Here is a 25806-nt window from a genome sequence, read left to right as displayed (position 1 = left end):
GTGATTTCTCTTTCTTTGCAGGCACACGTCAACTGAATGATGCCTGAGCACATGATTGCGGTGAGGTGGGGGGTCTGGAAGTTAGATGTTTTCCTGTGTCAGAGTCCGTTCCGCAGTTTGTTTCCCGAGCTTTGCTGACTTACCTTACCATGTCATCAATTTCTGTGTGTTTAAGGAAAATGTAGTGCATGAACTACCCATGTGAAAGAAGAGGGAGGGAAACGGAACAAAGGAGCAGCTTGGATTCCCCTGAGTCTAAGCTTCCCTTTGACCTCCGCCTCCTGAACATTACATCAGCAGAAGTCAGAGACCGTCAGGAAGCGAAAACAATGGCAGGGAAACTGGAAACACACTCCTCCACCTTCACTTTGCCTCCAAAACACTTTCTGGATTACAATGCTTTTGGGTGATTGTATGAATTGATGAATTGGGGTGGAGGGAATTCACCGGAACAACTAGGTTTGACCTTGATAAAAGTTTACTACCTCGTTTGCACTGACTGTACTGACCGAAACACATGTTACAAAACACCCAATTTGTAAAGAAATCAATTAAAATGTGGCTGAGAGTCACCAAAATGAGCCTTGAAGCATCAAAATGCATGCTCCGACAATGTAAATTGACTGGCACACACCCTTTTCACTACTTCTGTTTGCACCTAAATCTATTTCCATTTTGTCTTTATGTATCAATTTTCCTCAAGCACTTTGTTTTCTTTTAGTTACTCTGTCAGTTATTTGCACTTTGTATGATCACATTAAACCGCAGTAAACAGTAACATAAACCAGCTGTGAATTCAAATAAAAGAGGCTGCAATAAGCGCTGCTAGTTCACTTGAAACTGGTACAGTATGCTAAATGATTCCCTGGAAAACAATATATCTCTTACTGTCTGTAATTCAAAGCATGCTTTAGTTCTTTTTCATGGCTGAAGATAATTCATAATGACCCTCTCTCAACCACAGCCACAGCAACGTCTCCCATTACAAACACATAGTATACACTTGAGAACACATCATGTAGATCAAATAGTGATATTCAGAAAGTTCATAAATTTGTGTGGCTTTACGGGAAAGGGCTCATCCTTTTAATGCCGGCCGGATTTGAGCAAAACATCAAAGACCAGTGGAGAGGAAATACATCAAAGTGACTGACCTCTGGCCCAAAAACACACCCAACCGCATTCCACACAATTACAGACACCAGAGAATGCCTGGAGAGGAAGCCCTACTCATTTATTGTGGAGGTGTCTCATCTGCGCACACTCAAATATGTTTATGTTGCCATCAAACTTTGGTACGGTGCCAGCTGGCAACACTGTCTTCCACTGGTCACGATTTCAGTTTTAGTTTTTACCTCAGACAGCTGGTAATTATATAGCGTCAGTTTGTGAAAAGTAAAATTGCACAGGATTATGATTAGAGGTAAGCAAGTAAACAGACACGATTCAACAAACATCACACAAAATCAAACATGAACCCATGAAATTTTATGCAGGTATAGATTTTTGCTGCCATCTAGAGGTGGCATACCTTACACATTACAGCAATGCAATTGAACTGTGTTTCAAAATACTGTTTGCAGATTATCTCCATCTTTGCATGATGGGCAAATAAGGGAAAAAATTGGTTTCAGTGGCACAAAGCAGCCTTACAGCTCAGCAAGGCGGACCGAAGTTCAAGAGCGCAATGTGGAAAAGCTAAAAATAAGAATCTGGAGATGTCAGGGTTATACTTACAGCTGTCGTGGAAGTACAGGAATTGCTGACTATATTTTAAAAGTGACCGACTGATTGGATTCAATCTAAACGACAAAGATTTTAAGTATAAAACTGAAGCTCTTTGTGGATCGCTGGCAATAAAGGAATAGTTTGACATTTTGGGAAATATGTTTATTCACTTTTTTGAGATTTAGATCAGACTGATACACTAATGTCTGTACACAATAAAGCTGGAGCCAGCAGCTGGTTCTTAGCTTAGCATAAAGACTGAAAACAGAGGAAACAGCTTACAGGGTGGGTTCACAATTTTTCAAGTCCATCTTAAAACAATAGTGAGGTGCCCATATGAACATTGAAATAGGTTTTTCTTGCTGTAATCATTCCTCCTGTTCATACTGATCATTAAGAGATGTCTTCCTACAATATAAGTGATGAGGGACAAAATCCACAGTCCTTCTTCTGTTCTTCAAAACTGTTTAAAAGTTTATCTGAAGCTAATATGAGGCTTCAAACTGAGTGGATATCTTTGAAAGTTAAAGTCTTTTTAGCGCCAAATTCCTTCTTTTTGTTCAATCTTTCCACTGCAGCTGAACAGGAAAACACTATCCGGGGAAAAACAATTAAAGAAACTAAAAAGACAGTAACTGTGGAAGATATGCATTTTATTTGACTAACCTTCAGATAAACTTTTAAAAACACTTTTGCACAAGACTGTGGATTTTGTCCCCCATCACTTAAATTCGAAGTGTATTTGGTGAGCAAAACCTGTTAAAGTGTTGATTTGGGCACCTGACTATTTTAAGACTTGAAAAATTGTGACCCTGTCCTTTAATTTTCTCATCTAACTCTATGCAAATAAGCACATTTCCCAACATGCTGAACTATCCTTTTAAATGTGAACCTCCACCACCCGTTTACATAAAGTAAGACGTGTATGTGACCAAAAATCGTTTATTATGTGTACACAAATACTGCTTGGAGGATATCCCACTAATAACTGGAGGGCACAACATAAAGGATTTCTTGACTCAAGACATTCAGCTCAGTAAACCATTTATTCAAGTATTTCCAACTAAGAAATCTGAAATTATGTACAGTACATTATGTTCACTAGTGCAGGTCTGAGCTTCAGAGACAGACTCAGACATGACAATACAGAACGTGACGATATATACAATAAATTTCACAATCCTTCATGATCCTACCCCTGGAACTACAACTCGCATCCCTCTGACACACATTCACCCAAACAAACCTAAATTGCACACATGTACACATACAGAGACACATACAGTTTCTACCACTCTACGTCTCACAGAAGGCATAAACCGTTAAAGCCTTTTCACATCAAGGATGTTTTTCCCTGCAAAAAAACTCATACGAGAGATACAGCTCAGTTTGATGTCATCTCTAAGACTGCTTACATATCAGCTGGGTAGTGGAAACACAACTTGTTACCTTCACTACTTCTGTGAATGTCAAAATATGAATTTTAGTGAAACAGGGCACCCTCTGATGATAGTTGAATTCAAATGTATAACATTTCATTCAATGCATCAGTTGAATATGTCATATTGAATATCGCTTTTTCTCTCTCCGGACCACACAGTCCCAGTCTTGTCCACAACACTTGAGATTGGAACAAGACTTTGGTCCGACTCTTTTTTTTTTTTTCTGAGAAGAGTAGCTGTGGCAGAGTTTCATATAAGATCTGTCCTGTGCAACATTTCACACCTCACAGAGGACGATGGGGAAATCCACATGAATACACGGGTGGTCGAGCTTCACGATGCCCTGAAAGATATAAACAACAATATTCAAGTTGACAAATCATTCAAAACACTGTTCAACAAGGTCGGCATTATTGACAAAATTTGGCCCCAGCTCACCTGTGGAATCAGATTTTTCTGAATCCTCTTCAACTTGGACTTTTTCCTGCCGTTTTTTGTCACCACCGTCTCTTCATAGAATTCATGGGCGAGGTCACCGTCCTCGTCGTAATACAAAGAACTGCAGACAAAACAAATAAACAAACAAACACTCTGAAACTGTGTGACAGAAGAGGCAACTTGCATCAACTGTTTCAGTGTGTTTCAGTTTTATGTGCAAAGTTTTTGAGAGTTCCACCCCCACTGATTGATGTGCCTACAAATTGCTTTTTAGTATTTTAACTATTTATTGTATTATTTTGTTCTACAGGTAAAGGACGGGTCCAAAATTTTTCAAGTCTGTCTTAAAACATCAGTCAGGTGCCCAAATGAACATTGAAACAGGTTTTTTGTGTCATACTCATTCCTCCTGTTCATACTGACCATTAGAAGATCCCTTCATAATGCACTTACAATGTAGTGATGTAGTGATGGGGGCCAAAATCTGCAAGCCTCCTTCTGTGAAAAAATGTATTTAAAAGTTTATCTGAAGCTGATATGAAGCTTCAGGTGTCCAAATGAGTCAAATCAAGTAGATATCTTTCAATGTTACAGTCTTTTTAGAGCCCAAATCCCTCTTTTTGTTACTATACTTGCACCACAACTCAACAGGGAAACACTGTCTAAGGAAACACAAAGAGAGAATTTGATGCTAAAAAGATTGTAAATGTGGCAAATATCCACTTGATATGACTAATTCAGACTGCTGAAGCCTCATATATGCTTCAGATGAACTTTTAAAAGCATTTTTAAACAAAATGATTGTGTGGACACACAATTTTGGCCTCCATCACTTATATTGAAAGCACATTTGAAGGGGATTTTTTAACAGCCAGTATGAACAGGAGGAATGATTACAGCAAGGAAAACCTCTTTCAGTGCTCATATGGACACCTGACTGAACCGATCCTTTAAGTACCCCACTAGGAATGAATGAAGTTATTAAATTGAATTGATCCACACACCTCACTGTGGACAGTTTTCATTAGGACTATTTCTTCAGTCAAGTCTGTTATTTATCCTGTTTAACCGAGACATTGGACCTCATTCACTAATATGTGCGTAGAAATGTTCTTACTTGGAACACAAAATAAATGCGCATGCAAAATAACCGTCATGACACATGCACAGGCCAATTTTGTTCTTACCTCTGTGTGTATGTTAGTGAATCAGAATCATTCTGAATTGACAGGTGTGTGCCCGCTATGAGTAATTAACACACTAACACGCCCCCATTTCTCAATATGAGGAAAGCTGTGTTGGAGCGGTGCAGCAGTGGAGAGAGCTGTCACTCATTGCAAAGAGGACTGTGATGGTAAAAATGTAGTAAAACTTTACTGCTGGTGAAATGCAAACAGTTTCAGGAGTAAAAGTTACAAAATGAAGATCTGGCTGGTAAACATGTCATTGGCACAACTGTTTGGAGCCCGATTGTGAACCCTGTACACAGCCTGCATACTTGTTGCACCACGACGAGGGAGTACGTCTATAACAAATAAAAAGCCGGTAAATGTGTAAATCTGTGGAATTGATCTAAATAAAATCCTACTGCTGCACCAGGTGTGCAACGTGTTTCATCTCTGTCCCCAACAGGCTGTGTAGTAGTGTAGCAGAGCGTCCCTCCCTGTGTCACTACTGGACTGTCAGGCTGTGAGGACATTGAACAGGCTGCTGGTTAACCAGCTGCATATATGACAGCCAAATCTGACGGGTGTCACATTCCAATATAGATATTTAGGCTACTGTCATCTAAACATGGGAAAAGGACAATTTCAATATATTAATGGTTTCTTTACATGTATGATGATGATTTATGGATCACGTCTTAGCTATTAATATTATAATTTGCAAATAAATTGTGTATTATTAGCAATTTCATATTTTCAAATGTTGTATATTTAGGCCCAATCATTTTTAAATAATTGTGGCTCTAATAAACTGTTCACATTGAATAAATATTGACTATATCATTTTTTTAAGACCCTGGGACATTTATGGTTTGTGCGTATGCACAAATTCAGGTCAGAACATGTTGATGAATCCTGAGTTTGTGCTTAGTCATACTCACGGTTAAAGCACAGATTTATGCATAAGCAATGTTTGTAAATGAGGCCCAATGTCTCTGGAAACATACAGAGCTCTTGATATCTGGATATCTTAAAACATCAAATGACAAAACACAAACTACCTGCATAGCAACTACATACCACAAGAGATATGAAAAAAACATGCTGTAATTTGACTGACCCGACACTTTCCAATAGGGATGTATCGCACTTTTTCTCTCCTGATTCTGATACCTCAATAGAGGGTATCGCACTGAGTATCAATCTGATACCAGTACTCTCTAATCCCCAAACTTAAAATCTCCACTGTGTGTAATTCTTTGGTACCATTTTTATGTAAGGAAAGAGAAGCCTAGGGTTTGTTTTGGCAGTAAACACCAAGTCACCCTAATTTCTAATAATGCAGTATTTACCTCCGCCTGGTAAATACAAATGGTGTTGCGTTTCTGGAACCTTTGAGCCGGGCCAAAGACTGCTCGTTCCCATCAGTGGCAGAGTCGCCTCCAGCTCCACTGCCTGAGAAAGGCCAGACACCTTTGGCTTTGGATCCACTTCCTCCCATTCTCTCAGAGATAAGGCATAGTTAGTCCCCAGTTGAAGCTTTCAATCTGGATGGTGACCAGACACTCTCAACACTTCCTTACCAAAGCCAGGATCTGGAAAGTAAACGTGCACAAAGACAGGACACATTTCCAATCAGACTTTCACTGCTTGGCACTGTTGAATAGTGGACACACCTCAGTAATGCTACTGCCTATTTTAATGCATAATTTATTTAGTAAGAGACTGTTGACTGATTGGATCTTATTTATCGTTTGCAATATATTTAATGTACAGTTAGCAGTAGTATCAATATGGTTAATGCCAATTTGACCCAGTTTGTCCAATGTAGACGCAGCTGCATCAAACCAAATGCTGACACAATAATTATTAAGACCCTCAAGCTTAGATTAAACTATTATCAACATATCAACTCACTAAATATGACATTTTATAACATGTCAACATGGTCTCCTCTTATTTTATACTCGATTATTGTTACGTTATGCTAGCTTTATAGGAAGCTAACGAACTGGGCCAAACAGCCGAACTCTAAACGCAATGATTCATAATTATGGTTACATCGCTTAATTAACTCATACAAACACAGCTGTCTTTGACATAACGTACCTAATATGCATTGCCTATATTTAATACAAGCGTCCGTCCGGTATCCACTCAACGTGACTATTAATAACTCGCTAACGGTACCTGCACAATTAGGTGAGCTAGCCTGTTAGCTTCTGCCACTGACGCAGGTTAGCTGAAGTGGCTAAACTAGCAGAAAAAGCAGAGCGATGTCTGTGAAACATACACAGGATTATCTTAGATTTACGCCACTAAAACAGCACTACCGATATACTCTTCTGGATAACATCCTACCTTATCATTTACTGTTAAATCTTCATGTCTTGTCATAACTTTAAGCACCAGCTACGTTAGCTAGCGTTAGCTGTTTTGGTCGTTGCGACGAGGCGATCAGCTGATCTGACAGGGAGGCGGCAGCGACTCAGTGACGACTCAACGTCCAAGATCTAAACTTCAATTCATTCTAGCTTTCAATTATTTGTCTACATTTGAATCGTCTATAGTGTTTAAACAGCCTACATAAACGTAATTCAATGTTAAATACAGGAAATATTAACTAGTAACTCTTTCAGGATCTTTTTTTCATTCATGTTAATGACATCTGAAAAAATACAAAAACTTGACAAAACTGGAAAATTCTTTACTGATCGCAGTGCACATTTTTCACGACATTTTGAAGGTTGCTACAACATGTAAATTTGTGCATAGAAGGATACAATGAAAGTGAACTGGAGAAAAAAAAAAACAGGAGACAAACATTTTTGTTAAAGGCTAGAAAAACAAATATATAAAGACTGACAAACAGCTTCCAGTCAGTGAAACATGTATAATATCAAAATTCATTCAAGATTCCAGTCAACCAGAGTGACTTTGACACGGTTCTCTCTGACATTCATAATTGCATACAAATGTCCATACATCAGTCATACTCGCAAATTGACACTAAAATAAAAAAAGTTGAGTTGCACCCATCAGGGGTGTCGAGAGGACATGGCAGACTTTTGAGACGGGGTCTAATGAAAATCCATATATGCTTTTCAGCTACAAATGCATTTAACTTCTGACAGGATAACATTCATCAAGATGATTTTAAAGCAGGGTTTTCAGGGTGAGTTAATCTCGGACTAAACGGAATGTATTTAAACTTTGATTACATATGATACCAATTTTATATTCTGCAAAAATTACAGGAATGCAATAACACAGTGCTCGAATCTGGCACCATCTCTAAAATTGCATAACTGTCAAATGGATTTTCAATATTGTAAAATGACAAAATCATCACTGTCGTTTTCGTTAAAGTTAAAGTGACACAACTGAGGTGCACAGGATAATCAGATGGTACCCAATAATTAATGAAATTACTGGATACAACCACCGTCTCATCTGCCAGTCTTCATTTCTCTCAACTCATTCTCTCAGGCACATCAGACTCTCCAGGTGTAAGGCACTTCTCATCTCTCGCATCATCTCACACGCACATTCGCGCTAGCTCTCTCTCTCTCATTGTCTTGCGCCCTTTCTCACTCTCTCGTTCACCGAAGAGGTGTTTTTTGAGTTGTGTACTCTGGGATCTTTGGATGCAGCGATGACTGGTCATCATCATCAGGTGATTTGTCCAGCCATGAGGTGCACGTTTAAACCCCGAGCGCAGAGTCGTCTCAGCCGGGAGTGGAGCCAGCCAAAGCCTCCTGCATCTTAATGCGGGCCAGGGTGTATCGCTGCACTATCTGCTTGACGTGCTCCTCTTCTTCACGCTGCAGGATGCGCAGGAAGTTCTTCAACTCAGGCATGGAGAAGGCGTGCCACTGCAGGTAGTAAGCAGGAAAAACTGCATTAATGTATGTTCAGTACATAAATAATCTTTGGAGGCTTGAACATGTGGTTTTGATGGTTTTATTAACAGGTATGTTCATGTTATACTCACATTGACTTCTCCAGTTTCATTCTCTTTCAGAACAAAACTGAGGACTTTCTCATTGGGTCCGGCATTCAGACGCAGGCGGAGGGGATGCTCAACATCAGGCAGCTTACGAAGATAAACTTAAGGAGATAAAGATGAAAATACTCGATTTAAAAACACATTTCAATTTTTTTTTAAAAGTGTATAATGAGAAAAAGACAAGAGTTCAACACGTAAATGTAATAAAAAGGGAGTAATACCTTGGTCATGACGCTCGCTGCGCTCAAACAGAGCAAACTTGCCAGGATTGTCCACCACAGTAAACTTTTTCAGCAAAGCCTCGATGACTTCACGAGCGGAAGTGCGAGAGCTGATGTGCAGGTGCTTGGATGCGTCCTTTGGCAGGTAGAAAGAGGTGCGGCGCTTCACTCCAGCAGGCTTCCTCGCTCCAGTGTCGTGTCCTCCTTTCTTCGGCTGTGGAACCGACACTGGCCGCGCCAGCTTAAACTGCACCTTTATGAAGCCAGTGTAGGAACCATCCTTGTTCTGTTGAGAAAAATAAAATGTTACACTGACAGAAGAACACTTTTATGTTAAGATACATGAACTTGGTGCAGTAAAAAAAAAATACTCACCATGTTCATGAACAGATTGCTGTTGATTTGAGCGTTGTATTCCTTCAACTTCTGCTGGATATCTGCAGTTGTCAACTCCTGCTTCCCCAAATCAATTTGTTCATCCTAGAGGAAACAGTTACAGTATTTAACCACCAGGTGTCAGTGCTCCCCTCCAAATCAAAACAAGAGGAAAACAAGCCCAGCACGACACAGACGATACGCCAGTACAAGGAACACTTGATACGACCTTGGGTTGTAACATTGTTCCTTAAAAATATCATATTCTATTCTGCAAAAACATTAGGGGCACCCTGTATCTATCCAATCACAACAACGGCGCTTCTGATTGTGAAAGAGCAGTTCACAAGGGCGTTCACATTGGAAAATAATCCCTTGACGACATATTGTTTAATTAAAGTGCGTCTTTCAGTGGGAGGAATTGAGAATGTGTTTTTACTGCTTAGAGTCAAGGCAACTTGACAACTTCAAAAAGACTGTTGAGCAACAGGAACAGAAACTGTAATCAAAATATGATCTTAACACAATATATAAAAAGTTTTTTATTCCAGCAGGATTGTTTGAAGATGTGTGAAGGAGAATCACAAACACCCAACACTTTAAAAAAAAGGTTTTGTTTGTTGGCTCTCTGTACGGCTACACTCTTTCTAAACAGTGAGCACTAGTTGCATCAGACTGCAAACTTCCTGTCAACGTAGCAGAGGCGAAAAAAAACGATGATGTCAGCCCTGCCCAATCCTGTTCGACATGCTCTGCTCTCTTGCCGTAGGAGGGCTGAACGGGAGGGGAGAGAGAGAGAGAGAGGACGAGGTGAGGGCGTGTGGAACTTGCAGCTGTTTGCTATGACTGCGACCAACGGCCCCGCATTGCATTCCACGACATGGTATTCATGTAAAAATAGCTTCCCCTCTCAGGCTCTCCCAAGTGGGAGAGACAATGCCCTCCCTTGTGTTACAGGCACATCCTGTGAAGTCAGCTGCCTCATCAACCGCACTCTCCCAGTCATGCTTCACTCATGTTTCAGTCATGCACATTGGGCCTATTGGCTGAATTAAGGCTTTTCCTGTGTCTAACGACCAGTTGGTATTTCCTGTATTAAAAAAAACAAAACTGTGAGGCAGCACAAATCTATTTTCCATACTGTATGCCAGCTATTTCCTCTTGGTAGGAGTAGGAGTAAAATCCAAAGATCAATATCCATTAAATCTTATGGATGTGGCCAACACTGGCCCTAAGGCACATTTGTCATTTTTACACTAATGTTTCAGCACAAATACAGGAAAACTCTATTGTTCTCTAACCTTTGTCCTACCTCCATCTAATTGAGCTGCTGAACTCCAGACTACCTAATGGAAAAACAAACCAAGCAAAGTTGCAAGTAACTGTGTGGCCTGTAAATCGATGTCAAGCGGAAGGAGATCAATAGTAGCAATCCTTAGGCAGATTGAAAGACTGAAGAGTTAATGAGCTGCTGTTAACCAGCCAATAAATCAATATGTGGGCCAAGTTGAGCTTTCCAATATGGAAAGTAAACTGTCTCTCCACATGCCCACATAAGGAGTGTCATATAAATACTGCGTAGAATGTGCCAGCAACATAAAATAAACACAGACTCTGTAGAGACGCAGGATGATGAATGTCAGTGAGTTTATACAGTAAACAGTGTCTGTTTCTCACTAAAGAAAGCCGATAGCTGAGTGGGTGTGAATGACAAAAGGGGAACAGAAAATGAAGAAGTCCAAAACAGCATATGACTCATCTGTGATTAAGAAATTAGTGTGAAAAACCTGAGAGACAAGTGACTGAATGCTGGGTGTTAAGGTTGGAAACATGAGGAGCCGGTGTGCGTCACGAAACACTGCATTTCGGTTGTTCTCGGTATGAGGTCAACCGTGGGCCTCAGCGCTGATGTGTGTGTGTGTGTATGTTTTTAATCCAAAAACCCCATACAGGCAGGCCAGTGCTGATATGTATTTTACAAAGTTCAGAGGACTTAAGTGTGTTTACTCAAAACTGGAGGAACGTGAACTCCACCCATTAGCCTAAAAGCCCCAGGTTTACTTGGAAAGCAACTTGTCTGCACTGCCAGGGACCCTTAAGCAAAACACACACTTCCCAGCAGCAGGGGTGCTACTGAGAAACTCGTCCTGACCTATGACTCCTAAATACATGAAATAAGTATTCAATTTAAACAAATTAACTGACACAACGGGGTCTGAAACATCAAATAACGCGAGACTAACAGCTCAATGAATCACCCACCACCCATCCCTCTAGATTGACGTACTTTCACATTTAAGTTAGCACTTCTACTGTTTATTTATGATCAGTTCTCCTTCTCACCTTCTTAACATTCACGTTAGCTTTCCGGCTTTTGGGGAAGAAAGATGTCCGGGCGGTGAAGTACTGCTCAAACTCGGTGTCCGAGTCTTCCTCACTGCAGTAGCCGCTGCTGGTGGAGCTGCCCCAGGTCATCTCGAAGGAGGGAGTTTTGTCCGAGCTTCTCGCCTCGCTTGTCATGCTGACTAACTGTTGTTTAAACTTTTCTAACTTACACTTGACTTACGTCGACTAAAAGTGTGTAAATAAACCACTTTTCGCTAAGTCTGATGTGAATTTTACCGACACAAAACTGACCAAACGGAAGATAATGTTCTCAATACGTTGTTAACGGTAACGGTCGCTAATGTCTACAGATAACTACTCTCACAGGCGACGAGATCTCTCTGAAGCGTCTTGTTAACAAATCTAGTCAAAAAAAATCCAACTGACTTTTTCCCACTAACTTATCCTACCGGCCACGTTTCCACGGTACAAGCTATGTGAAACAGGATGTATTCAGACCCCCGCCCTCGGCACCGCTTCCCCCCCCCCCCCCCCCCCCCGCTGTGGCCCCACCCAGGCCGTTGAGTTTGAGTTTGGAAAATACACAAAACCACCGCAGACGGTCGCGATTGGACGTAGAAGGGAAATACCAGAGACTTCACCCCACCCTGCCCCCTCTCTCTGCCGCTGCCGCCTCCTCCTTCTCGCCAGATTTGTTTTCCTAGGACGACGAAGTCATGACCCACCCCACTCTACCTCTGATTGGCTAGTACTCGTTGCCTTCTTTGATTGGGTTAATCAGGGTTAGGCATGAGGAATGAGATTGGTTAAGGTTGGGGTGAGAATATCACGCTAAGCCAATCAGAGGCAGAGCAGGGCGGGTCATGACTTCGCCATCCTAGGAAAAACAAAACAAAACGACTCCCTCCCAGGGATGCTGCTGCTGTTTCCCCGCCGTTGAGTGTTTCCGGAGACATGTGATGATGGAACACTGGTCACACATTCATGGGTCACACCATACACAGCAGTGGACAACATGTGACTTTACTTCCTCCCAGCATGTCAATTGTACAGATACTAAACTTTAAGAGCCCCTCAAAACATGTTTAAGGATGTATATAAAATACTCCACTTTGAATAATAATTTGTGTCTGACAGGGGGTTCTCCCTCATTAAAAAAAATCCAGAATTTGTAAATATGCAAATATATTTCATTTTAAAAGTTTAACTGCTGGACACAAGACGTCTCCTATTTCACAATGTGCACTGGAGGCTTCAAGCTTCCACATAACACTTGCAAAAGTTCATTACTGGACCAAGATTTGCTTCCAAACTGTTTGTGATGGCACAAATCAAGCTTTTAGGACTGCCCCTTAAAATCAGATTTTTAACGAGCTCAGAGAAACTTTCCACTTTCAGCAGATGAATGTGAAAACATCCTTCTAGTGTCAAACTCTGCACACACGTCATTCAGCACAGTGAAGCTTAAACATCAAACCAAAGGAACAAGAAGAAAAACATATTTTTGAGTGGAGGGGAACATTAAGATACTTGAGAGTGCTTTAATCTGAGAGAAAGGGGCAGATACCCTGGGGCCATGGCCCACCAGAGTCCCCTAAAAGCCACCATTTAGTGTGCAGATAAGACTACTGATATGCAACAGAATAATCTGATATTGGTGCAATATTTCCAGTCAACAATAAACTATTAGTCCATTAATCAATGAGTTGATAAGAAAATAAAAGAATCAATTCCATAGAATCAGGGAAGTCACAAGGGGCAGATAACAAACAAACAAACACACACACACACACACAAAATGAGGGCTGCAGCTATTGATTAACCTGTTGATTATTTTCTCGAATAATCAATTGGTTGTTTGGTCCGTAAAATGTCAGAAAATGGTGCAAAATGATGATCACTGTTTCCCGGAGCCCAAGGAGTGTGTAAAACTGGTGGAGTGCCCCTTTAATCAATCACTGTATTGATAATTAATTAATAATTTGAGTCACCTTTTCAAGGAAAAGCGGCAAACATTTGGTGGTACCACCTTCTTAAATATGAGTATATTCTGCTTTTCTCTGTTTAAGTCTGACAAAACAAGCACTATGAATATGTTACCTTTGATTTTCTTATATTTTTTGACATTTTATAGAAAAATTATTAATCGAGAAAATACAGGGCATATTAATTAATAAAACATTAAGCATAAGTTGCAGCTTTAATTTCAAATACAGCAATGTGAACACTTTAAACTGATGCTATAATGTGACTGTAAAGATGTAGGGAATCGTCGCGTCTCAAATCCATAATATACTAATTATATATTGTACATACAGTACTAATCATCATAGTATAGACTTTGTTTTAGCTGTAAGTATAAAAATCAACATACTTTACCATTTTATAATAACAGGAATGAAACTTTGGGATGTTATTGCCAATTAAACTGAACAAATAAGAAACAGAAGGTATAACTTTTAGTTTTCCAAGATCTTTCTGGAGCTGTCTCACCACCATTTAACAATTTTATTTTTGTTGATAAAATAATCTTTTATTTCTTTTAGAGGCTGTGTTTTGAAAAGATTTCCTGTCATTCATCTACGACACTGCACCTCTTACTGTAGCCTTTTAAATATTTTGTGATTCAAGGAGAAGATAAAAACTAAAGGCTAAGGCCCTGAATTACTGCCAGACTGATGATCACATTTCAAACCCTTGTTGAACCAAAGGTAACCAATAGTACAGCAGAAATTTTAATATTTTAACTTCTGTAAACTCTTACAGAAGTAAAAATGAGAAAAATTACCATTTTCTGCCTTTTTTCTGATGCCAAACATAATGATTTCTGCATGTTTTGTTATTTCTTTTGTTATTTGATTTGTTGGTATTTTTTGCAACAGGTTCTTTTCATGGCAGGCAGTTTAATACTTCATATCAGGAAAAGCACAGATGTTACTTATAACACTAATTATGTTCTAATATTGTGTGTGCATGACTCACTGGAACACTGCAATCATTACTGTTACTGGTTACACCTGTGCTTTTCCTGCTGTGACAACCAAAGCACCAACAATATTTCAGGTCATGTTATCACGCTCGGCTGAACAGCTTGCTGAAGTTTTTACATTCCTCCTTTGATAAGCAACAGTTGCTTGATAAAACCCAGAACCCTGCTGCATTGAGTAACCATTGGCTTATAACCTTGATCTCCCTCTTTATAAATAATAATACTCTGGTACAGAAAAACACATGGTGAGGAACGCTATTCCAGTAAGATTTTAGATACAACAGCAAGGGCCTGACTCTGCTGAAACAAACAAGAACCTCCTACACTAGTCACCAGTTAATGGTATAGCTTGTTTATCTAGACAGGGAATATTAGTCTTTTAATGAACTGAGATGAAGATGTTTTATGATAAATCATAAATGTCATCTGATTTATATGCATCTTCTAGTATAGTATATGTTTGTGTATGTGTGTGCAACACCGTGCTCATTGCCAGATTTTCTCAATCAACAAACTTGCAAAAAGTTCTGCCTGTAATGTTACAGGAGAACTTCATGTTTCTCAACAGTGACAAACTTCCCCATCAAATCCTTTTACTTCGTCTCACAGATATGATGCCGCTCTCTGTCCAACTCGACAGTACCTGGTGCTGCCCCACAATTATTGTTTTGAAGAACAGCTGTAACTGGTAACAGTAAATGTACAGTAAATCCCGACAAGGTCAGGTTATGTTTAGTTGAAGCTATGAAGTGAGAATAGTGGAACTGGGTGGACTGTGTGCATTTACTGCCGTGTAAAATGGTTCCTATTTTTGCCCATAAAACAACTGATTTGTTCCATAAAGCAATCCAGCAGATTTATGACGCAAGTGCACATGTAATGTAGAGGCTTGTAGAAGTGACCAGTTTCCTAAGTGACTGTCTTGTGTTTAATAGCAACATTAGTGGCTCAATCTGGTAATAATTTCTTGATGCGGATGTAATAAAAGGAAATAAACAATGACTACTACCAGCGTTGAGTAGAGGCAAGGCTGCACATAGAACTATTGCAGAATACTAAGCTACAAATGTCCTTACCACATTTGTGTCTGTTTCTATGGTGTGCTCGACAACACATGTGTGGTCAGCCACAGATCCTCGGTCCCAGCTGCAGTCCAACTGGATCAGGGCACGACAGCGGTAGTGGCACGTGAATTTACAGTCTGTAAGAGTGGAACATTATTAAATTTAAACAGACATTACCAAACACATAAATACATATAATGCTGCTGTCAAAAATAGTTAAGTTAATATACATGTTATATTAGAGGGCAATTCTAAATGTGTGATGTCCTCCACTGGCCGTTAATGGTTACTGCAGTTAGTTTGCTTTCTCTGCGGTTTTTCTGTTAGTGTCTCAAAATATGTAAATAAATAAATGGAAAAAAACACTGAAGATACACAAATATCAATACACCATGTTGAGTGTAGCTGTGAAAAAAAAACAGCATCTAAGATACAGAATACTGAGGTCATGACGAAATATCATGTGTCAAAAATATCACACATTCTGTGAGAATATATTTACTGAGTGATTGTGGTCTTGGAAAGACGCTGTTATCAACATTGTGACATGTCCATGTTTCATGATGATTTGATTGTGGTTTCAATTTACTGTTAACAGATATTGTTTTCCTGCACAGTCTGTACATTCAGTGCTACACAAACCACATCTATATTCTAGTGGGTTTCAGTTTATCAACAGGAAGTTAAAGACTTATTTCATTCTCTTAGATGAGTCCAGAGCATGAAAAGCATGCAGGTTGTCAGCAGACCCAGAGCCTAGATAATGACCAAACCACCAAAACCACTTAAACAACTTCAGGCAGGCTAGATACTGTTTGAGTTAAAAGGAAACACTGACAATCAGCTAACACCCAGTAAATAGTGTCCTAGCATTAGGCCTTTCTGACAAGCTATTTATAAATGTAAAGAAGAAATGGAGAAAATTTATGTCTTGGTAAATCAAGCAGTTAAACTTCAGATGTCTAAGAGTTAACCAGCTGAATACAGAGGTTTTTTTTAATCTCTGTGGCTACATCTTCCTCTCTTCAACCAAATATCTCTTGTGCTCACTTTGTTCTTGCTTTCATTCCTGATCATGCATATGCAGAGAAGCAGTCAAACATGCACACACTGCAGGCGCACAAACAGCCCACATAAGCCAACTCACTGACACACCGCAGGCTCTGCTTATAAAGGCCCCAGATAAAGTCTCCGCACAGGTCACACCACGTGGGCTGAGCGTGGCTGCAGGGTTGGAAGTTGTGTCCCTCTCCCTTCTCCTCTGGGAGCTGGGGGTCTTGGGAGCTGCTCAGGACTCTGATGATGCCCACCCGGCACAGCAGATCTGGGACCTTCCCCGGGCTGATCCTCAGAGCGTTGGTTCTCTCCAGGCGAGGAGGTGAGCATGGCGAGCGCGTGCCAGTCAGCTCTATCTTCTCTTTGCCGGGCCTAAGGTCACGGAGCTCGATGAACTCCCCCAAAGACATTGTGTCACTCAGACCTTGTGTTCCTCCATCATCACTACAGACAGAAAAACAGGCTGAAAGATGCTGCAAATTATACAATTTGTCTCCTATTTTCTCTATTTAAGAATGTGATCTTGAAATTATAATGATTTGCAAAGGTTTTTATACTATTGGTGGTATTCTGTAGGCTGCCTATTAATATTTATTTGGTGTTTTTGAAAAGGTGCCATTTACATTTGCTTCTATGGATTCTGAATGTTGGCTTTGATCTATTAAGAATCAAAACATGATTAGAAAAAAATCAAGGGAGACATTAGCTTTTAGACTGCCTTCACATATGAAAAACAACTGCAAAAAACATATATCATTTATAGGGTGGTGGTTGTTGTGTTGGTGGTTATGGTGATGTGTTCAGATACTTTACTGAAGTAAAAATAGCCACAATTTAAAAATACTCCATTAATTATTTATTTTATTATTAATGTCCATTATATTTCCCCTATGTCCTAAGTGATGCCATCAAATGTATTGTTTTGTCTGACCAACAGTCCAAGACTAAAAAAAAAATCAGTTTACAATGATATAAAACAGAGAAAGGCAGCAAATTGAAGAGTTTGGGCAGAATTGGGGCATAAAGAACTGACTGAAACGAATCGATTATTGAAATAGTTGCTGATTGATTTCTAATTGTAGAAGCTCTACTTTATATACTGCTGAGCTGTTTTTATCTGTAACACATATGCTTTACATGTAAAAATCCTTATCTGCAATTACAGTTGACAGATAAATGTATATTTTCCTCAGAAATGCAGTGAAGTAGAAGTATAAAATAGCATAAAATGATAATAGTCAAGTAAACTGCACTCATAAGTAGAGTGCTACAGTAAACACACTTCATTCTACCACTGATTATGTGTACTTGTTATATAATGCTTGTTTGTTTTACTTTAGTTCATTTTAATATGGAGTAGACCTCACACATCATTGAATTTCACATTATATGTTTTGTATATGGTGCTTGATTACCTATGTTTAGTATAGGACACGTTGCTATGTCAGAACACACTGTACAGTAATATATGATAGCATAACTTAGCGTAAGTAAAATAGGGTATGACAGCCGCCATAATGTCTTCATCTAAAACCAATTACACAAAGTTTACGCTCATACCTAAAGTGTATGTGAACATTATCCCTGGCCAGCTCCATTTGTTTAAATAAATCAATTAAAGATGCATTTAGGAAGGCTCGGAACATGAACACACAGATGTTTAGTCCCAAACAACAAGCTAAACTTTACACTTTCAAATATGTTAAGTAAAAATCTTCATTATCTTTTGATCTAACTTACCTAAACAGCAAAGGAAGCAGCCCCGTGGCAACCGCTTTGTCTCAAAACTTCTTCCATCCGAAGAAAACTTTCCGCAGACATTTCTGACGGTTTCCAAGTAACGGAGGTGTGCAGCCGCGGCCACATCTCTGGAAATAACCTCTCATCAGGCCCGGTTCCAGCTCACATCAAGAGACATGAGGCTGCAAGCGGTACCTGAGCAGCTTCTCAGGACAAACACCTTTCAAACAGTGTTGTAAGAGGAAACGGTTTATCATGAAAAAGAGAGAGTGAGATGAGACTGAGCTGTGAAGACATCCGGAATGTTTTCACATAGGGGGTGCTTCTGAGTCCGGAGCACAGCTGAGTGGGCGTTCAAAGTCCTCCACCCCTCCAACCACTGTCTCTCAGTGATGGACCTGGGTTTCCTTTACCACAGCAGTGCAAACCTGAATTATATTACATTATCTGTCTTTACTAACAACTCAGACCATTTACAGGAAGTCAAAATCATTCAGCTTGAACTAGGAGGAATATTAAACCAGAAGTCTGACTAGTTCCTGGCTACTGTAAGTGAGTCTAAATATGTATTTGACATCTGTAATACAGGTTTTGGACTCTCAACATGCAGAGAGTTCAGGGTTCTCACTGATCCTAGAAGCAATGGGCAAGAAGACAAAGTAGAGCAAGTCATTAAAGCAATTTATTTGCTGCTGGTGTAATGAAGTGTGATGCACCTCCACGCCATCACACACTGAGATCAAATAAGGAGTATAAAATCTCTTGACAGAGAAGGAACTGGAGAAAGCCTCCTGAGCTCTTTCATTAAAGACACTTGAATAAAACAGTAGACCAAAAGGCTAACATAGAAACAAACATAGGTTAAAACTTTATTACAGTATTTAAAAAATGGAAGAGCATAAACCTGTCCAGCATAAAAGAAAGAATCAGATCAAGAGTTCCTCTTAAAATGTAGAAGAATCTCACATATTGATCTGTTCTCTTCACATCTTGGTGACTCAGGAGTCTCATCTCCAGTCTGCCACCAGTCCATACAGGAGCTCCAGCAGTCTCTCTCTCATCTGTTGATGTGCAGGTCCCTCTGGATCTTCTCAGAGGCCTCTGTCATAAGCTGGCAGGCTTTCTTGTGTTTTGGCCAGTGCTTCACCTGACATTCTCTGCAAGAAACAAACAGATGAACAAGACTATCAGGAAAATATCAAACACTTAAGGTATGATATTAATATACAACAAAAACATGTATTATATTCACTATAATACACTTACTTAAGGCTGGTATCAATCAAAGTGGTGTAAACCAAACAACTAAACCGAGAACGTTTGGACAGGATGTGTGTAGTTTCAGTTCTAAACAGACTCGGTTCATTGGTGGTGTGAAAAAAAACCCAGATAAACCAGTGAACTTTGTGATTTGAGCATAAATTCAAACCACTGTTAAAATCTATCTGCTGCTCATTGAAACTGTGAAGGATCTATATAAGGGATCTCTATAATTATGCAAGGTCACTTGGTCACCATGGTAACACCAATTCATTTTAGCAGACTGTTATGCTTGTGTCATACTCTGTAGTTTTCCTTCAGTGGAATTGTGACACAAAACCAAGACCTCTTTTTTTGTCCTGTCTCAACCAATCCATCATTATTTATGACACATAAGCTCCAGTTGTAGTTTTGACTAATAACGCTCATAATTAATTATTTCTTTGTGAGCTCTTTGTGACCACCAGAGAAGATAAATTAGTACATAAGGTGCAGTGGAGTGCTGCACGAGTTTCTGTCAGTCACCAAAACTGTCCAATCAATGAGTTACATGTCAGTCAATATAACTTGATGTTTACACCTCATGGTTTGTTTATAATAAGTCAGAGTGAGCACAGATGAATTGAATTGAACTACAGGTTTGTGTCAAACTGACCAAAATCTTACCTGTGACAGTACCATTCTCCCTGACATCGAGAGCATCTCTTTGCAGCCTCTTTCCCACAGGATCCACACTTGGGCCTCTCTGGGATTAAACTCTCCATCACATCCAAGTTATAAGTCTGGGCCAGCCTGTTTAAAAATAAAACAATAATTATGCCAAGCCCCAAAGATAGTGTAGTTTACATGTGCCTTCAGTGCTCAGTTACACCTGTGTTTACGGTTTTACCTCTGTGCCTGTAGTCTCAGATCACTTTCAGATGGGTTGAAAGTTTCTTTGGCTTGATACTTAGCTATTGCCTTCCACTTGCCAGAATTCTCACTCACAATGTTTTTCCACATTTCAGGGATCTATACATAAAGAAAAGCTGAGGGTAAATGCATGGGGACATACTGTTGTCTGGTATAGAGATATGTTGTTTTGAGTGTACCTGTTCCAAAATTAGCTCTTTTTTTGGAGGGGCAGGGTCAGTAACTGCAAGATGAGCCAGGAAACGCTGGAGTTCCACCAAGTTTGGCAGCTGATCAATCAACACCTCTGTCAAGAAACCCCGGAGCTTTGGCACATTCAGGATAAGCCCACAAATAATACATCAACAAGTATAAAAAAATATCAACTTCAACAGAATTATCTACCACGAGTGACACAGACTGTATAAAAAACTCACTGTGATTACAGGAGGATGCACAAGACTCTCTGGTTATATAATTAAAGCGACAGGAAGAGGATGAGAAAGCGTATAATAGGAGGAAACATCTTAGTCAAAACAACCTTAGAGACTGAATCTGTGTACTAACAGGAGAGGAGATCAGATATGATGTTGGTGGAAAATAGTCTGGCACTCAAGACACTTCCTGAGCTTCAATGTACAGCTTATACCCAGTAGCCACTTGGAGGAAGAAAAGGGGTCGATTGATAGAATTCAAAATCAGTTTACACATCCTAAGATAACAGCACAACCTAAACTCTCAACGTGAAGGAATGATGAAAATCACTGACAGCTGCAAGGAGTCAGTCAACATTTCATTTTTACTACACCTTTAGAAGCTGGCTCTTATTGAAACTGTTGAAGTCGTATTTCCTTTGGCAGTCTTCCTTCAGTAGCAGATTGTGAAGGGAAATCCAGACCTGCCCGTCTAGTTTTGTCATCTTTAAATGGTCCTCCACAGGAATCTTCTGCCATTTGCCATTTATGTACTTTTCTATCTCACCTACAACGGGAGGCAGAGGGCAACAAACTGAGCAGAGAGTCACTTATGAGGCAAAATTGTGTATTTTTAATAGATGAGGAAATATAAGTAAATATAAGGATATATTTGATATGTAACTGGTGTGATATACAGCATACCTGCTTTGCAGCGACTCCAAGGACAGCAGTCAATCAGCTGGACCAGTACACAGGGCATGTTATGGGTGCATAGCATGCGATTGATAACACTGATACTGCGAAGAAAAAAAAAAGATAATCTTTTTCTGTCATCTGCAACAATTTCGATAATGAATTCATCTTTTAAGTCAATTTTACAGCAAAAACGCAGAACATTCTCTGGTTCCACCTTTTCCTATGTGACAATTTGCTGCATTTCTCTGTTATATAATTCTAATATAACTATATTTGGGTCTTGGAGTTTTGGTCGGGCAAAACATGCGATTTGTGTATATCATCTTGGGCTCTGAGATGCATTTTTCACACATTTCTCACATTTTACAGAAAAAACAATTATTCAATTAATTGAAAAAACAGATAAATGAAAAATGTTGCAGCCCTAGTCAGTTGCATTTTCAGCATCTATAAAAATGCAAAGCTTTAAGTGTAAGTGCCTAAACTATATGAAGAACTCTCTGTATCTCTCATGTAAGCTGTTAAACTTACTGTCCAGTCCAGACACTGTCATACCTGTCAGTGTGATCAGTGATGTAGCGCAGCACAGATACGGCCTTCAGGGTGATCTCAAACTCCAGAGCTGCACTCTGAATCTGCAACTCCTTCACCAAACGAAAAGAAAGATTTGAGTGATTCAATTTAAGTGAAAGGAAGATCCACCTGCAGTCTGAATCAAGTTTCAAACCAATAGAAGAACCATAAATCTCAGACTGTTTTACCTCTGTAGAGGATTCAACTGTTTTGCCTGTCAGGTTGTGTTGGTCATGAGTCATAGCGCCCTCCCTGGTGGTTTTACTGACCAGCAGGATGAGTTTGCGGTGGCAGTAATCCACCAAGTCCAGAACAGAGTCATCAGCTGCCTCACATGAGTCCTACACAACACACAGATCTCCTTAAAGACATCACATAAAGCTTTATTTATAGTTCAATAAGAACCAATTATAGAGAGAGATAACAGAGAGTCAAAACTGTCTTTCTGTCTGATCACAATAATGCTTAAACACATTTAAAAAATGCTCCAGATTAATATCAGAATTTGTGGACACACTGACCTTATGAAACATTATTGTTTCAAGTAGGTTTATGATTGTGGCTTCATGGTGGATCTAAGAGGGAGACATAAAAAGGACACATGAAATCAGTTATGAGCGTTTCAAGCTGATCATCATTTTAAATCTCGTTCCACTCACCACCATGTAAAGATGAAACGTGTTCTTTGGATTGAAGTCCTGCAGTTGACATAAAATGGGGAAAACTTTTTGCTTCCACACTTCAACTAAGATCATCTCGTGGACCAGGACAGGTATCTACAGAGGAGGTGGAAGAGAAAATGATGAATTAATGGTTGCCTGTTTAAATGTTTCTACCATGCATGCAGTATGCATTGAGGAAACACTCACCTTTCCGTATGACACCAAGAGCTCCTTGATGAACTCATCATGCATGGCAGAAGCATTCAGTATTGCTTGCATGTTAAGTTTCTCAATATACTCATGTTGTCTGAACCACCTGTCAACACACAAAGAGAAAAATAATGAAAAATCAACTGCAGTGTTAGGCTACACTTAATAAACAGCTACATTATGAACCGTTCAGACCTCTCAGGTTGTCTGGGACTGGTCTGTTTACTGTCCCTTAACACGGAGAAGCAGCACTCAGTTTCTATGCACCACATATCTGGAATAAACTCCCAGAAAACCTGAGGTCTGCTGCAACTCAAATTTATTTTACTGGTAAATTGAGGCTGAAAACTTTTGTGTTTGTCACTCCCTTATATTAAATTAGAGTTGGAGCTATTCATTCATATCTTAATCAATTATATCTTTTATGACTTATAAAAAGCACTTTAAATTCCTTTGTTTTTAAATGAGATATACAAATAAACTGATCTTGCTTTTAGAATAATAATATTCTTGAAATCACACTTCCAATTGCATACTTGCCTCTCTAAATGACAGAAAACTGCCTGTGTTTACAGGGCAGTAGCAGGTAATCTTGTTACATAAATTCAACAGACAGTTCTATTGTCAACAGAACCTTTAATCACAACAAGAAGAACTACAAACAAAACACACAAACATCTGCTTTGGACAAAAATAACAGGAACTCAAGACACATGACTTTCACCCAAGTGTGACTCCACACTTGACTTGGTTTGTGAAGACTTGAAACATTATTTGGAGTTTGATCGTGTGAAAATGTTACCATCCTATCAAAGGACGGTTTAAAACAACAGTCAGGAGGTCAAATGAACATTGAAATAGTTTTTTCTTGCCATTATCATTCTTCCTGTTCACACTGATCATTAGAAGATCCCCTCATAATGCACTGGCAATGTAAGTGATGGGGGGACAAAATCCGCAGTCCTCCTTCTGTTTAAAAATGTATTTAAAAGTTTATCTGAAGCTAATATGAAGCCTCAGCTATCCATATTAGTCAAATCAAGTAGATATCTTTCAACATTACAGTCTTTTTAGTGCCAAAGTCCCTCTTGTTGTTTCTATTCTTCCATTGCAGCTCAACAGAGAAACACTGTCTGAGGAAACACAAAGAGGGAATTTGATGCTAAAAAGACTGTAAATGTGGCAAATATCCACTTGATATGACTAACTCAGACTGCTGAAGTCTCATATAAGCTTCAGATTAACTTTTAAATGCATTTTTGCACAAAATGACAGTGTAGACACATTGGATTTTGGCCTCCATCACTTACATTGGAAGCACATTTGAAGGAGATCTTTTAACAGCCACTATGAACAGGAGGAATGATTACAGCTTTCAGTGTTCATATGGGCCCCTGACTATTGTTTTAAGACAGACTTGAAAAATTGTGAACCTATCCTTTAACTTAAAGATGTCTGGTAATAGTCAATGTTGTTTTTGTGTAAAAATGATATGAGATATTATTTAATTTCAGATTTTTAATTGGTAGGTGACCCATACACACAGTATTTGTTGTAGTAGCAGTTTTTTTTTTAAAGTTACTTCTTTTGCATATATTTAGCAGTACTTCTAATAAAGTACCTATCTGAACTCAAGACTTTACGCTAAACGGAATAAGTTATAAGTAATAAGTTATAAGTTATAAGGTAATTTGTATCACTTATCTTAACTGACTTGCTGACGTTAACTAGCTAAACTAGCTGTTCATTGGTCCTTCTTACCTCGTAGAGCCCACTTCTTTGAGGGTGAAAGTTTCCAGACTTTGAATAAAACCCTCTGCTTCGACAGGTAAAAGTACTGACGTGTCCATTGTGTTGTAGGAGACTGCTAAACAACACAACAAGCAATCAAGTAAACTAAATAAATAAATTTCAGTTATCACTTCAGTGGAGCTGTTTCTGTAGCCTCTCGTCCTGTGGTTGTCATGGTTACTGTACACACAGAGCGCAGGCGCAGAGCTGTCTGTCGCCAGAGAGAGGCGGTAGACCCTCAGGTAAAACAAGGAACCTATCGTATACAGGCTCCTTGAGGTAAAACCATCGACTGTATATAAATATATTTGTCTTTATATACAGTCAGTGTGTAAAACCAACAAGCTCAACAACTAACTGAAAAGGAACTATTATTAGCTAAATGTAACTAGTAATTAGTAAAGTACTCATCGCAGAAGATGGCCTCTGTGAGTATTATACGATTACATATTATTTTTACTGATGCAAATGCTATGCAGTAAAATTTACTATTGTAGTTAGTCGAGGTGGAACTTATTTTAACTGTCTCATATACTTGCTAGATAAATGTAGTGGAGTAAAAAGTACAATCTTTCCCTCTTAATTGTAGACATGAAATTGAAATACTCGCAAAGGTACTTAAATTACAATCCATCACTGAAAATTTATGTTGACATTGTCTCACATTGGGGTTTCAACGTTGTCTAAAATATTTTTGACAACCTTAGATTTATTATATCTACTTGTTCCAGTG

At 39.2% G+C, this 25806-nt stretch overlaps 3 protein-coding genes across 5 annotated transcripts; all 3 read right to left on the bottom strand.

The window, feature by feature from the left end:
• Nucleotides 1-2755: 2755 nt before the first annotated feature.
• tusc2a (tumor suppressor 2, mitochondrial calcium regulator a) lies at nucleotides 2756-7311 on the bottom strand. 2 transcript variants are annotated; one of them, XM_067587037.1, is made up of 4 exons: nucleotides 7136-7311; nucleotides 6127-6369; nucleotides 3609-3729; nucleotides 2756-3513 (listed from the first exon to the last, which is right to left on the bottom strand). In XM_067587037.1, exons 2-4 carry the CDS (start codon nucleotides 6273-6275, stop codon nucleotides 3448-3450), a joined length of 336 nt encoding a protein of 111 aa, XP_067443138.1. In that variant the 5' UTR covers nucleotides 6276-6369; nucleotides 7136-7311; the 3' UTR covers nucleotides 2756-3447. The 2 variants fall into 2 exon arrangements, with proteins under 2 accessions (XP_067443138.1, XP_067443139.1); XM_067587038.1 differs by lacking the exon at nucleotides 7136-7311 and adding an exon at nucleotides 6884-7116.
• Nucleotides 7312-7460: 149 nt separating this feature from the next.
• Nucleotides 7461-18869, bottom strand: LOC137181375 (ras association domain-containing protein 1-like). 2 transcript variants are annotated; one of them, XM_067587035.1, is made up of 7 exons: nucleotides 18575-18869; nucleotides 16926-17278; nucleotides 15791-15915; nucleotides 9380-9484; nucleotides 9005-9290; nucleotides 8769-8884; nucleotides 7461-8649 (listed from the first exon to the last, which is right to left on the bottom strand). In XM_067587035.1, exons 2-7 carry the CDS (start codon nucleotides 17242-17244, stop codon nucleotides 8503-8505), a joined length of 1098 nt encoding a protein of 365 aa, XP_067443136.1. In that variant the 5' UTR covers nucleotides 17245-17278; nucleotides 18575-18869; the 3' UTR covers nucleotides 7461-8502. The 2 variants fall into 2 exon arrangements, with proteins under 2 accessions (XP_067443136.1, XP_067443137.1); XM_067587036.1 differs by lacking the exons at nucleotides 15791-15915; nucleotides 16926-17278; nucleotides 18575-18869 and adding an exon at nucleotides 11723-12226.
• Nucleotides 18870-19238: 369 nt separating this feature from the next.
• zmynd10 (zinc finger, MYND-type containing 10) lies at nucleotides 19239-25267 on the bottom strand. Its single transcript, XM_067587034.1, has 12 exons — nucleotides 25044-25267; nucleotides 23280-23388; nucleotides 23070-23186; nucleotides 22932-22985; nucleotides 22599-22751; nucleotides 22393-22481; nucleotides 21844-21938; nucleotides 21534-21706; nucleotides 20926-21051; nucleotides 20724-20845; nucleotides 20501-20626; nucleotides 19239-19731 (listed from the first exon to the last, which is right to left on the bottom strand). The coding sequence occupies exons 1-12, from the start codon at nucleotides 25130-25132 to the stop codon at nucleotides 19632-19634; spliced, it is 1353 nt and encodes a 450-aa protein (XP_067443135.1). The 5' UTR covers nucleotides 25133-25267; the 3' UTR covers nucleotides 19239-19631.
• Nucleotides 25268-25806: the final 539 nt, after the last annotated feature.

Source organism: Thunnus thynnus, chromosome 4 (assembly GCF_963924715.1).
Source record: "Thunnus thynnus chromosome 4, fThuThy2.1, whole genome shotgun sequence".
Lineage (NCBI taxonomy): Eukaryota > Metazoa > Chordata > Actinopteri > Scombriformes > Scombridae > Thunnus > Thunnus thynnus.
The sequence above is the reverse complement of the archived record's forward strand: the minus strand, read 5'-3'. Positions and strand labels throughout refer to the sequence as shown.